Here is a 14,755-nt window from a genome sequence, read left to right on the forward strand (position 1 = left end):
AAATCTCATTCACAAACTTGAGCAAATGGCATTTAACAGACTAGATAGACATGTTAGCTCATTCTTGTACCTGAGCTAACAAGCTCTCAGGAGCTCAGATAAGCTCCAGTGCCTACTTTGCCCAGGGGTTCATGGTAGGGATTTTATTTGGAAAAGAGAGCTGGGAGGCAGAAATTAAGTTGTGTAAGCCTTCTTAACTTCTTAACAAACTACTTGGATTGTTAAGAGAACTTGAGTTATTTGCAAAATCCAAAAGGATTCAGTAACACCTCTGAGCAGAGTAGCAGCATAACTATGTAATTACATAGTGTTGACATTGCCTTTCAGATGTTTTCCAGATAAGTGAATTACTTTTATTTGCAGTTCTGTCACTGTTGTCTCTGATAAACCTGTGGGCAGCTGCACTCTAGCCTTTGTTACAGAGCCTGGATTTCAAATCTGGTGATTGGCAGCTCAGTTTAGGTTACAAACAGCTCTGAGGATGTGGGAATACTCCTACTGCCCCTCTGCATCCAGCTCTGGGCTCCCAGCACAGCAAGGACAGGGACCTGATGGGAAGACTCCAGGTGATCAGAGGGATGGAGCACCTCTGCTGGGAGGAAAGGCTGAGAGATTTGGGATTGTTCAGCCTGAGGAAGAGAAGGCTTTGGGGTGACAGAATTACAGCCTTTCTGAAGGGAGCCCACCACAAAGGGGGACAGAGGGACTTTGAGCAAGAGCATGAGGTGACTGGCTTCAGGCTGAGGGTAGGTTTGGGTTGGATATCAGGGAGAAATCCTTTACTGAGAGGGTGGTGAGAGACTGGAACTGTTGCCCAGAGAAGCTGTGGCTGCCCCATCCCTGGAAATGTTCAGGACCATGCTGGATGGGGTTTGGAGCAACCTGGTCTAGCAAAGGTATCCCTGCCCATGGCAGGCAGGTTGGAACAAGATGATCTTTAAGGTCCTTTCCAGTCCAGTCCTATGATTCTCTGATTGCATTTCTCCAGTACCATGAGATTAATTTGGTGGAATGCTTGGCATTTTTTCTGCTGGCAAACGGTTGCAGTCCAGTGGAGTGTGTTGCACTAATGCATGGCTGACATCTGTTTACCTGTCTCACCAGTCAGAGCTATGAAGTCACTCAAAATGTGTCTTTTGAGATGTTGTAGCTCTCAGGTATGTGCTGCACACTGGAGTTTAATTGTGCTGGATTATTTCTTTGTGAGGTGAGACCTTTTAAAGCATGTCCCTTTCTTTCATGCAGTGAGTATGTGAAGCTGTGCACCTCACTTTGCTGTTTTTCTCTCCTCGAGTCCTGGAACATATTTCTTTTCTTTAGAATAAAGGAATGAATTTATTTTTCTCTCTCAAGTTAGCAAAGTAGAATAAATTTGTTTGGAAAGCACTGATAGTTACTGCAGTAAAATTATTTGCAGTGAGAAGACCCTGCATGAACACATGGTATCAAACCCTGCATGGTTCCAAAACTTGACTTGCTGTATCTCTGCTGTCACTGCATCAGGAGGAAATTACTTATTTCTGCCTTCTGACTTCAGGATGCTTCCTAGGGCTGCAGGAAAAAAAGCAGGATTTTCTATTTGCTAAGCAGGAGAGTGTTTTTTGAGGCAGAGACATGGAACACTATTTGCTGAACATTTTTTCATGTAAAATCATAAGAGCAGCAGTCTGCCCTTCTGTGCCCCAGGAAAACCCCACAACCAGCACAGCCCTGTTGTGGTTTCATTTGTGAGACGAAGAAGTCACTGGAGTTTTGAACAGAGCAAATCAGTGCTCTGCCACTGTGTGGGAACAGCACATTCTGTAAATCCCAAAGATACATCCTATTTATAAATTAAAAAGAAAGGAGAAAAGCAACTCATTGTATATTCCTGTCTGTATAGGACTAAAGTTGTGATGATCATTGTTCCTCTAATAAGATTATAGAGTTTTGTTTTCTAAGTATCCAACTTTACCTGTGGTCTCGGCTTGTTATTTCTGAAATAGCTGTGAATAATTTTAAGGACCCCTTTTGAACCACTATCTGTGTTTTAAAAATGAGGAATAATTGATTTGTATTGTTTCATTTTGATGGAAAATGTATTTTTTGCAGCCAGCTAAGACAAGATGAACTACAGTTTTTTGGGGCATGTTATTCTCATGGTGTAGCAGCATAACCAAGGGATTTCTTGCTCTGCAGAAAAAGATTTCATTTATGTAAAATTTGATCAAAGCTGAACTGAACATGTGTGTCTGGCAAGTGAACTTGCCTGAGTTTCACGCACATTCTGTATTAGGTACAGAAACAAATTCATTTTTCTGTGAAAATATTGAGTGTCTCTATATTTCAGTGCAGAAAAGGATTGACTATTTTCTCCTGCTCCCTTTTTCCTCCCTGTCCCAGCAGCCCTTCATTTCCGCACATATGCAAAAGCTCAGAGGTGCAATTCAAATCTGCTTCTGCATAGATAAAACAGTGAACTGGGATTTTAAATAATTTTGTGCCCTCTAGTTAAACTCTGACAGAAGCCAGGCATGGCAAATCAGTTTGCTCCTGTCTTCCCTTTTTGTTCAGCTGTCTGACCCCTTGCTGCTCCATTTGAACCAGAAAAGTGGAATAAATCCCAAATTTTACAAGCCTAGCCTCAGGGACTGGGAAGCTTCAGAAGGTGTGTGGAGAAAAATGAGGAGTTTGCCATCAGCATTTCTGCTGTGCTGTGAAGCTGCTTTTCCCCTGGGGTCTGCAGGCTCTTCCAGTGCATTTGGGATGGCAGTTCAGGGAAAAACCTGCAGCTTCTGATGCAGAATTTGGCTACCAGGAAACTTCAGCCTATAGTTTTGCAGTAAGAACACAGAATGTAAGGACTTGGCTGGTTTAGCTAGTCATTAAATCAAGCATGCAATTGCTGATTCATCCTAGCAAATAAACATCTAATTAAATCTGATTTTTGATGAAACAATAGAAAATACTTCCTGTACTTCCCTTCAAGGATATCATAGCCCAATAGAATTGTTTATTTTGTGAACAGAAATGCCTTTTCCCTGAAGACACCTGAAATCTTTGCAGTGCAGGTGGCAGCAGACTGACTTGGGGTAGGTGTGTGGGAGGCCTGTCCGTGTCCATGTCCTCCTGTGTGACTGTGTAGGAGCTGTGTCTGCCTGGGGTAACCCAGCCTGGTGTTTGGGGTCAGAGAGTGCTGGGGTGACAGACTCATCTGGTTGGTGCTGTGGGACTGGGACCCACTGGTTCCTGCTGGTCTGAACCCACAGAGTGTCAGTATGAGGGAGGAGGTGGTGATGGTTGTGTGCCATCCAGCTGGCTGATGTAACGTCAAGCAAATGGGACTAGTCAAAAGGGAGTGCAAGCCAAGCTGGAAAGCAAGGAGGTACTTGCTTCCCTGCCCCACCTTGATTTATGTGCATCTTCACTTCAATGGCATGAACCTGCTCCGAAGAGGAGTTTGCTGTTTTGTTCCCTTCTTTAGATGATGCCAGGAGCGCTGTTGGTGTGCAGCCGCAGGTGGTTATGGTGGGTACAGTGGCACTGGCACACGCCAGCTCAGCTTGGTGTGCCCTGAGCACCCAGCCCAACCTGGTGCCCCATGGAAAATGGGACAGGGGGACAGGGGATGGGCCTGTGGGCTTGGTTACCTGCAGCACCAGGGCTCTGCCTGCTGCTCCCTGCATTCCTTGGAGGACCCAGCCTTGAGGCCATGCCCAGACCACTCTCCTCAGTCTCTGCTGGGTGTATTGCACTGCCAGCTGGCAGCACTGAGCTCTGGGATGGGATGTGGCCATGCTTGTCGGGCTTGCTAAAATTCACAGGGAGACTTGATTTTGTAGTCTGGATTGTGGCATGGCCATCCTCAGCTGCAGAGATCCTGCTTTGCACTGGTTGAAGGAAAATAAGGCAACAGCTGGGTCGCAGGCTCCTGGTAAAAGGCACTTCTTGTTTTCCATCACGTTAATGTGAGCTCTAACAAGATGTCTTAGATGTTGTTGAAATAGGCAGAAAATCAATGGCTGCAGTTTTTGCTTTTCTGTACAGTGCTGGGGAAAGATCAGTGTTGGTTTAAATTTTTTTTTTTTTTTTATTTTTACTTAGAGTAAAAGGAAGTGCCCAAAACTGATGAAACCTCCTTTAGAGTGGAAATATGTACCATCCTGTGAGAGGGAAAAGGACCAGATTTTGGTGAGCTGGGAGGCTGTGCAGGCACAGTGTTTTGGAAGAAGCATTGTCTGAACCTCTCTGTAGGGAGGTTTTGGAGTTGAAGTTCTTTGAACACACCTTTAGATCTGCCTCAGTCTGAGACAAGATTTTCAGCAAGAACTTTTTTCTTTTTGTCCAGACCTCAGCTTATTGATCTGAGACAAATCTTCTGCTAAACCTGCAGTGTGTACATGAGCATCAGAGGTTATATTATATTCCCAGTCTATCAGAAAATAAATCTCTCTGACTTAATATTAGCCTGTGTACTGAAGTGTCCTACTCATGAAAATTAAGAGGCTTTGTCCTTTTCCTCCCCCCCACCTTTTTCTCTGTCCTTTTCCTTCTGTAAAGGATGACTGCTTCTTACAAATCCAATGGGCTGATTTGCACAGCTTTGGGCTTTATTCTGCATCTAATAATGTCCCAGTGGCTCATGTGAATGACAAAGTGGGGAGGCCTGTGCAGGAGGTACCCTTCTGCTGAGTGTGTTACCACACAGTGTTGCTGATAAAACAGGGTCCTGTGCTCACCAGGAAAATAAAAATGGGGGATATGAATAGGAGCAAAGGCTTTCCATCTGTCTTAGCACACTTCTTTATCCTGGTGTTTAAATTTGTTTTATTTTTTCCCCCTGATTGGCATGTTTGAAAGAGCAGCTGCTTGCCTGCGAAGGTCCATCCTAGCTGATGCTCCATCAATTCAGCTGTTACTTTATTCACTCCAGTGGCAGGCTAATCAACCTTTTCTTTTCAAGTGTGTCAAAGCGCTGAACATGAGACAGTTTGTAATTATGGAAAATGGGAGTACACTTTTTATCCTTAGGGCAATTAAGTGATTCTGCACTATGAGCTAATGCTATAAATAATCTCTTAGAGTTGTTTTTCCTGAATGGTGAATTTTCCACTGAGCTTCAATGGGTGGGGGAATATATATAGCAAATAGTGATGATTTACAACATAAAGCCTCAAAGCACTTTATAAAATCTGCTTTGACTCTTCCTAGCTCAGGTTGTTAGTGTTTTCATACTGAAACAAAATGTAATTCTGATGCTTTCCCACTGCGTGTCATGAAAGAATGAAATAATTTCTTTGCTGTTACCCTGCTATTGAGCACTTCTATGCATTCAGAAAGAGAAGGAAGGAAATTAAATTATGCTTTTAAGTAAACTTGAAGTAATTAAATTATATTTTATGTAAAACTTATATTAAAAGTGCATGCACAATTTATGTATTACTGCTATTCTGTCTAGTCTAGCATGGTATAGAGGTTTTGATAAGCATTGGCCTTTAGCATCCTGCCAGTGTGTTTAGACATGCTTGTGCAGAAATGAGCCCTGGTACCAGGACTCTGCTTCATGAGGGATTGGAACAGTCAAGAAAATAGGTTTTCCTCATTTCCATAGCCAAGATTAAGCCATAGATGTTCTGAAATGGGGAGCCATGATCTCTGAATCAAAGCAACAGCTGGTGAATAAGTGAATTGACTCTATTAGGGCAGGAGAAGAGCAATTTGAGAGAATTTAAAAATAGTGTTAACTAGTTACTTTTAATTGAGAATGCTAAGGAAAATGAAAGGAAGGATGAAAATGATACCACAAATAAGTACCAGTATACTGGCAAATACTGATCCTGGTGAGTTTGGCTTGAAGGAAAAAGGTGGTAGAAAAGCTGTGAAGTGAATTTCTGACTTATAAGAATGAGATTTTTATGGCTATTATAATTGTGGGTGCAATCTGGAGAGTTCAAATGCTGCACTGGCTGCTTGTTTCAGGGTGAGCAGGGCTCTTTCTGACCCCAGAGACACAGAGATGTTTAACACAGAGATGCTGTTGGGATGCTGAAAAGTGCCAGAGCCCTTTGGAAGTCTCCCTTGGAGGGCTGTGCTGTTTCCCTTTGTTCAGTTTTTGGGTTAGGACTTTGTGACAGATCTGGCCATCTGGATCTTGTGGCTAGAAAGAAGCAGAGCCTTTTTACTGAGCCAGGTGTGGGCGGCCTTTCGATTTCAAATTGCTTCTATACTTAAGTCTCAGCTAAAAGAGAGCTCCAGTAAAGATTTCTGTGTTTGTTGTGGTAAGAGAATGTCATCTTCCTCCAGGAAAACCTAAAAATCAAAGGAGAGCTTATTATAAGGTATGGTAACTGACAGTGCTGACGCACTCATCAGCTAATTGGAAACACATGGTTCATAACTGCTTTTTAAACTATTCTGAAATTTTACTTGGGCTCTGTAATTGGGAGGTGGCTCAAAGAGAGGTATGTGGTTTAAATCCATGGTTGCCAGTGTGGCTTCACAGAGCCATGTCTCTTCATGTTCCTAAAAGGAAAAGGCTAGGATTCTTTATGGTCTCTAAACCATTAATATGTGTTAAACTTAAATGACCTTAAATGAAATTATTTTTTAAACAAATAGGCAATAGCATGGAATTCTATCTTATTTATCAGATAGAGTTTGAACTACAAGACTCAAAGTTTGTTTTTGTTTGGGTTTTCTGTTTCTGAAAAGATTATTAAGGATGTTGATAATAGGAAGGACTGTGAGGTGTAATGTGTCATGAAAGTCAACATGACATCTGAATACATGCATCTTTTTCTTTGAGATAAAGATCTTTGTTCAGACTGACAGAAATGTGCTATTGCTCTTTTGCAGTGCCAGAAAGACAAGTCTTAGCTGTTTAAAAAGACTCTTGGTTAATCCTCCTCCAACTGGATTGTTGGAGCAGTGGTTGAAACATCAGTGATAGATTTTACAACACTTCTACTGGGTCACTTTTGATAAGTATTTATGCAAAACTTCTTTTGAAATGAGTTGACTTATTTTTTCTTTTGTCTATAGTAGATAATATTTGATGCCGTAGTAGGGTATTATTAGGCTTTGTGGGTTGTGCAGATTCAAGAAAATAGCAGGAAAATTCTGACTAGATTGGATTAAACCAGAACTGGATGAAATCCCCCTCTCTTCTCCAACTTCAGAAACCTCATTGCAATATTAGGCTCTCAGTTTTTCTGTGGAGGAAGGAGAAAAAGCATGATTTGGTGTCTTTAACTATGCAGTGCAGGCAGAGTTAATAAATACATCAAGCAGTAAAATACATTTTGACAGGGGCTGTTGAGAAACTTAAATTCAGTATATTAGAAAAGATGAATGGGTACTAAGCTGATTAACTCATAACTCAGTCTATCAACAGAGAATACTTCCTCTGTGCTTCATGCTGATTTCATTTTCCAGTGTGAAACTACTGCCAAGAAAATAGTTTCAAAAGTGAAAAACTAGTTGATGGCCAAGATTGTTTGAAGGACAAGAGGCACAGAATGAGCCATGCAGTCTGTAAATTTGAAAAGCGTCTCAGAGTCTTATCTTCTTGCTGAAAGACAGTTTCCCTCAGGTCAAACCTGTGGCAATCACAGCAGTATTGTTAATGTTTGTCTCATGTGGCCCATGAATGCTCAGGGAAGTTTATTTCTTTCATCTGCATCCTGTTGCTTTTAATTTTTTTTTTTTGCAAAAAGGAAGGCAATCTGTGCTGGAATAAGCTTTTCTGAGTGCTGTTGTACTTTTCAAATTGCAAGTATATCTGCAGCAACATTCAACAAATATTATTAATTTCCTAAATATGTCCTGTAACAGAGTCTGGTAAAGTGTTACTGCTACTGTAGTTTGGATTCCAAACAGTGAAATGGGTGCCAGAAATTGTGTCATGGTCTCTCAGCAGCAGCAGCAGAATATTTTATATTTTTCTTGCTAGCTCTCCAGCATGTTGGCCACATCACAATGTGACTTTGTTGTAATGCTAAAACCATTACAGCCTGCTACTCTCTTGTAAACACATTTTCACCTCCAGCTGAACTACTGAGTTCAAATGCTTCAGTCAGCACAGCAGCATTAAGGTTTGGGCACAGATTTCAGCCCTGCTCGGGTTGGATGGGATGTGCATCAAAAGGAGTCAATGACCTTTGATCGCGGGTGTTAAGGGGATGGTCCAGCCCTCTGTGCAGAGAGGAGAATTGTCGTTTAGTGCCTTGGACAAAACGGGCTGGGGAAAAGCAGGGAGAGAGGTGGAGCCCTGGGTGGGTTACTGAGCTGGGCAGGCAGATTGCTGCAGGAGAGAAGATGAGAGTGACACAAAAAGTGGGAAACCATGGCCTGAGCATCCTTGTCAGGCCCTGGAGAGGGAGGGGAGGGTGTCAGTGCTCAGGAGCAAAGGAGCTGGGAGCTGTTTCAGTTCCCCATTTTCCAAATCTTCCAGAATGCCCTCACTTGGTTGCCTGGGTCTCTTGCAGCGGGTGGCTGGGCTGATAACATGATGTGACCATAAAGCCAAACAAAACCCAAATAAGCAAATGTGAGGTGAGTCTAATACAGGTGAGGGATGAGGAAGTAGAAAAAATGGTGTTGCACATGCACCTGATGGTAAATTGGAGATAACTTGTCATGGTCTTCATAAACTTTTTGGGAAGGGAAGCCTGAAGCTAAGGGACAGTGGTGGCAATAAGTATTTTATATTTACATTTATATTTATATATAATTTTATATAATATTTATATAATTACTTATATAAATATGAATTATAAATTATATATTCATCTGTCATAGTTATATAATTACTATAATATATAATTATTATAATGAAAATTTTATTTCATATAATTTATATATAATTATATTTTATATATTTGTCTTTTTTATATCTATAGATAATTTATATATATTTATATATAAAATATATACAATTAATATATATTTTTATTATTAATATATATTTTTGTTATTAATATATAATTTTATTATCAATATATATATTTATACTTATAAATATATAAATATAAATATACTTATAAATATATAAATGAATATATTTATACTTATAAATAAGATTTTTTAATGACTGATTTTAGTAGATGTAGGTTTAATATTTGAAGCTTTCAAACTGCAGCAGTAGGAGCCTCTAGACAAGGCCCTGAGTGGCTCTCACTGCCTGCATTGTGTTGTTCCTGCTTCCCATCACTGGTGTCATGACAAAGAGCTTGCTCTTCTATAAAGGAGCCTGTGAAAAAAAGCGCCCTATAGCTGTGCTGTCCAAAACAAACACTTGATCTGTTTGCTGTTATCAGCTGAATGTGAAACTCCTAAACTGTTGTAGAATAAAGAATCAGGTTTATAAAAAGTGCACTCAACCTGCAATGATTCTGCATCTTATGTTGACCTGAGAGTTCATTTCTGTTTTTCATACATGGTTTGTTTGCTGTAAACAATATCTACTTTTGGAGATATATAAACACTAAATATTTTTCTAGATGCAGTAATCTAACAAAGGTCTTGGTCTGTTGAACAGCTGTTTATTTCATGTAAAAATATGCTGTGTTTGGATATAATTTTTTTTTAATTGGATTATGCATTTGTGCCTTTTTATTTGGATTTTGCTTTTATGTCCTTTCTCAGATACTATTTAAGTTTTTCTGAGGGGAAAATGCTTAGTTTCCAGAGTACTTCATTCCATTAATTGAAAAATGCAGTTGAAAGAAAAATCTTTGTTCTGCCTCAAAATTACTACTAAAGAGAACTAAATATAAGTAAGCCATCTGCACTTCTCCAAAGTATATGTTGCTGCATGGCAGCAGAGCACATCTGGATTCAAATTGCAGCCCAGGAGTTTCAGGGTCATGATATTCTGAGCCTCCAGGAAAAGGCATTTTTGGTACAGGAAATCTGTTGGTTCTTGTTATATTCTTTAGGCTCCCTACATGGCATCACACTTACTGGGATAAGAACAGAGTTAGTGGGAAATAATTCTGCATATTCATGCACAAGTCCAGCTCTACTCAAAGGCTTAAAATGCTCAGTGTTTTATAAAGTGAGATTTCTTCTTACTGAGTAGAAATTGTGGCTTATGGTGTAATTATTACTCAGGGTTCTCCTCTTTCCTTAATCTTAGAGTCATCTTCAAACAAACCATGCCCTGATGTTGTATTGACATTTTGTCAGTGGAGAATATGACATTTTGTTCAATGAAGAAAGATAGCTGCACTTCCCTAAAACTCTGTTATTTTGTTTTGACTTTGCTCTCTTTAGGAGAACTTCAAGATTATCTTTGCCTATTCCTGAAGGTGGTCTAAGCAATTCTCTGAGAAAAAGATTTTACTTCTGTGGGTCTTTAAATTCTGAAAAGTGAATGTTTCACTACTTGTGGAACATTAGCTCTTGGAGAGTTTTGGGTTTTTGTTTGTTTTTTTTTTTTTTTCTTCCTGGGTGTGTGAAGGACAGCTCGTAATTATTATCAGTATTTGGTAGTTTGGTGGGTTTTTTTCCTAGTTCTCACTTGGCTCTTTCTTTCTTTGCAGCTTTGCTCTGTCTGATGAAGCCTACAGGTCTTTAAGGGACCAGGACAAAGACCAATGCATCCTTATCACAGGAGAGAGTGGAGCTGGGAAAACAGGTAAGGGCCAGTCAGGATCTGATTAAAAACCATTCAGGGCTGCTAGAGCCTTGCAGAGGGAAGCTGGAGTCAGTGACTGAGTTGAGAGATGTCAGTAATTCTCTGTGTCTGGCCACTGCAGGAAGTGAGTGCTGCCGCACTTGTGGCTGCAGCTGTGAATTCACATAAAATAATGTTTTTTCACACTGTCACCACATTGAAATCCCATGTCATGTTAGTACAGTGTCCTCATCAGTATCCAGAGTTGTACCCAAGTCATGCTGACTTGTCACAGAGTATTGCAAGGGCCAGAAAATGTTTAGGCTGTCCTGGTGGGAAACCTGAAGACATGGAAAACTGAATTCTCTGAGTTTTCTAGACTTAATACTTCCACTTGTCTCTCAATAAACACATGCCTTTAAAAACTGGATTATACTATTTATCTAAGGAAAAGAAATAACTGTAGCTGATTACTTTGGAAATTTTATCAGCCCTTTGCACACTGTGCTCAGCTGCAGTGCTAAGATTGGCTTGTGTGCCAGAACACTGAGTTTCTTAGGCAAAGCTGAAATTTCCTTGAAAATGACTGCTGGTTATAAACTGGAAGATTAGAAACCAAGAGAGGATTGCATAACTGCAGTACATTTTAGGTAGACCTTAAAAAATAAAGAAGCCAGTTATTTTCAAAGATAGCAATTTAAAACAGAGGTGACTTGCAAAAGAGACAGTGGGTAGGAAGGCATGCATCTGTTTCCAAGTAATTTGAGAGATTTTTCCTTTGCATCTGAGAATATGTGGGGCTTTGAGTGCCTATTCTGAGCAAGACTCAAAGCAGGTAACAAGAAGTTGCTTTCCAAGACTTTGGAAGCATATAAAAGTATATCAAGTGTAGGCATCATCTTTAGTGCTCTTAGATTAGTGGCCCCCAATTAACAAGTCTTGAAGTCTTGTAATATAATCCTTATTTACAGTTCAATGACAGGAAAACCTGTTCAGTAGAAGTGTAGTTTAAAAACCCCAATTTCTTATTAATAGGACTCTGAAGTTCTGTCTAGAAGCTCAGACTTTAGCAAAGAATCCTGGATTTGTGGTGTTACATGTCTTGGTTTCCTCAAAAATTGTGAATTATAAAGCACCTCATACAACTGAGGCACACATATTATTGATTTATTCATTTGAAAGGTGAATCAGAGGTTGAGTAGTTGAACTTCTGTATATGTAAATAGTAGATTTAGATTTGTATAAAAATTTGGAGGGTTCTGTAAATTTTATAGCCATATGGGAAGCAATATTAATTATTCCTTTTTTATAAAGTTAAGTACAAAATAGGGAGTGGAGAGGGTAGGAAGTTCCTGGAGTTAAGGAAACAAACTTCTTACTACAGATACACTACATGACTGTGTTTTAAATTTTTGGTAGCCAGAATATTTGACATTTTTGCCCTGGAAGAACTGAAACTGAGCTGTCGTCAGTTGAATCTTTTTATTTGCTTCCAATTTTGTCCTTGTTTCTCTGCATGTTTTTAATGTTAACTGAGAGTTACATTGGGCAGGAAAACATGGTGCATCACCAGAATAAGGGGTGTATTTAAATGTTTTGAAATGTTAGGGTGATAACTCCCTTCCTGATGTCTTTCTTGGGGCAAACAGAGTTGCTAATAAGAGAAAAGGCTTTTATTTTCTTTTGCTGATACCCAAAGGCTATATTGAAGTCATTGTGTGTAAACTATTATAATAGCTTTTTTGCTGCTTCAGTGCATGTTTCTCTCAGTGATTGAGTGCCTGTGCTTAAAGATGTTGACTGTTTTAGGAAATATTTCAAATTAAATAATTGGGTAATTCCAAGCTCTGAAGGGAACAGAGTAAAAAAAATGAGAGCTGGGATTGGGGCACAAATAAAGGAGATGGGAGCCTCCTGAGCTTACCTAAAGTTTGTGCTCCCTAATTGCTTCCTGTGTGGCAGGTTTGCTCATTTTCCTCTACACATGGCATAGTAATATAATGCTAACAAACAAATTTGGTTAAACAGGAAAGATCAAAATCCATGGGATAACGTCTCATCTGTCAGTTTTTTCCTGAAATGAGACACTTAAATTTGTAACAGATCTCTGAAGATCTGTTACAAATATAATGATTTTTTTTTTTATGACCACAGTCTGGAATTGCTAGGGTTTCCAGCTGTTAGTAATTACATTATATATCAGCCTATATTGCTTGAAATTTCACTATCTTGCATTGTAGTAACCATCACGGACTCTCTGTATAAACCAAATCATTTTCCAGCTGCTTTTCCTGACCAGCAACAACAGAAGGGTTGGATGGATTATCTAATCTTTGTTTCTGTCAGGGGTGATTGACACCCATATGAACCCAGCTTTGAAAATCCAAAAATTGTTCCAAACTTTCTTAAAAGCAACTGCAAACTAGTTTTATTGTTTAAATGAATGCTTCACTTTTTCTGTTGGTTTTACTTTCAGACTGCAGCACATTAGGTGATGTTGCAGTTACTCAGCTGCTTGTAGAGCAGAGCTGTAATTACATGTGTGTAAGTGTTGTATTTTGCACTTGTTGTGTATTACTGATATAAACTGATTGAATTTTGTGTCTTTAAACTGCCTGGGCCTGTTCATTTTCAGGCTAGATTAAGACATGTCCAATGTGTCAGCAGGGGATAATGTTCTTCCCTTGAAGAATGCCTCTTACTGAGGCTAAAAAGGAGCAGGTAATGTGCTGTATCCAGTGGTGACTTTTTTTAAGCTTGGGTAGAGGCTCTAGGTGTTTAAATCAAGAGAATTGCTGATGTAATGGCATGGGTCTCAGAGCAGGGTGTGCTCCTTCTGCATTTCCAGATGGTACAACAGTGCAGGAGAAAACTGAAGTGAATGTGCTCACAGTTCCTGTCTGGCATTGAGAAAATGTGATGGGGATTTAGTCTGTAAAGTCACATCACAGCCTTTTTGCCAATGCTTATTGCTGTTTTATTTGGCTCTCCCCCACAGAGGCAAGCAAACTTGTCATGTCATATGTAGCTGCTGTGTGTGGAAAAGGGGCAGAGGTTAATCAAGTAAAAGAGCAACTTTTGCAGTCAAATCCAGTCCTCGAAGGTAAGAATCTCACTGACTATGTGCCAGCATATTACTTGTGTGTGCATTGGTGTTCCAGCTGAGCTGGTTTGGAAAACTGTGTCTGGTGATGTTTCATTGTTGTTTGGTGTCCAAAACCATAGGAGATGCTTTATGTGAATACATCTGTAGGACTTTATTCAGAAGAAAATGGTTTCCCTCACTTAGGAAGAGCTCAGGAAGTTAGGTCATGCTTCCCAACCTCCTCCTGCTGCTCTCAGAGGGGCTTACCCTTTCTCAACCCTGCCTTGATGATGCTTGTCTGTATCAAAAGACTTGACTTCACTTCAGTCCCTCTGATTCATTTCCTTCCAAATCATATTTTTATAGTCTCTAGTAAACAAACAAGCTCTGTAAGGCATTAGTTCTCTTTTAGTAAAAAAAAAAAAGGGTGAAGGAGTGGATGTTAGGAAAAAACTAAGGCAATCCATATGCATGCCTGTTGTTCCCTGAGACTTATTGTTTCTTGGGTCTGGTGATTGTTGGCCTGCTCTTCCTGACAACTGCCATTCCTGCTCTCCCATGAAGGCTTTTCTTTTTTTAATTAGTGATTTTAATTTAAAGATGTTGGCTGCCAGAAACAGAATTAATTTTTTTTTTTTAAATCCTGGAGATAGGATATATGATCCTCAAAGCTTGCAGTTCTCTCTCATTGTCTAATAATTGCCTTCAGAAGTTCCTCAGTTGGCACTGACTTATTTAGATCTATTGTGTCCATTGTGTCCATTCCTGGCTCAGTCTTACCCAGAATTTTCAAAGCTGTTGTGGTGCTGAGACAAAGTCACTTGTCAGAAGATAATTTTGCTTTATGGCCAGATCATATGTGGTGTTTGTAAAGACTGTTGAGTGTCAACATTATGTTTATTGCCTTGCTTATAGGTGATGAATTGGAACCTATAGGGGGCAAGGACTCTGCAAGTGAAAACAGAGGGAAAAGTATAAAAAAAAAAAAAAAAAAGGAAAGGGAATGCATGAAATTGGGCAGAGAGCAGTGGGGAAGTGGATGGTTAAAGCATGGTCTTTGTACACAAACCAGA

General features: G+C 39.8%; 1 protein-coding gene across 5 annotated transcripts in view; it reads left to right on the forward strand.

Moving 5' to 3' along the window:
- MYO1B (myosin IB) overlaps positions 1-14,755 on the forward strand; it is a 109,250-nt gene that overhangs the window by 38,822 nt on the left and 55,673 nt on the right. For all 5 annotated transcript variants that reach the window (XM_058809108.1, XM_058809107.1, XM_058809109.1 and 2 more), the window contains 2 exons: positions 10,524-10,618; positions 13,596-13,700. In XM_058809108.1, coding sequence (XP_058665091.1) covers positions 10,524-10,618; positions 13,596-13,700 — 200 coding nt within the window. The remainder of the gene's footprint in view (positions 1-10,523; positions 10,619-13,595; positions 13,701-14,755) is intronic.

The sequence above is a fragment of the Ammospiza caudacuta genome, chromosome 8, assembly GCF_027887145.1.
Source record: "Ammospiza caudacuta isolate bAmmCau1 chromosome 8, bAmmCau1.pri, whole genome shotgun sequence".
Taxonomy (NCBI): Eukaryota; Metazoa; Chordata; class Aves; order Passeriformes; family Passerellidae; genus Ammospiza; species Ammospiza caudacuta.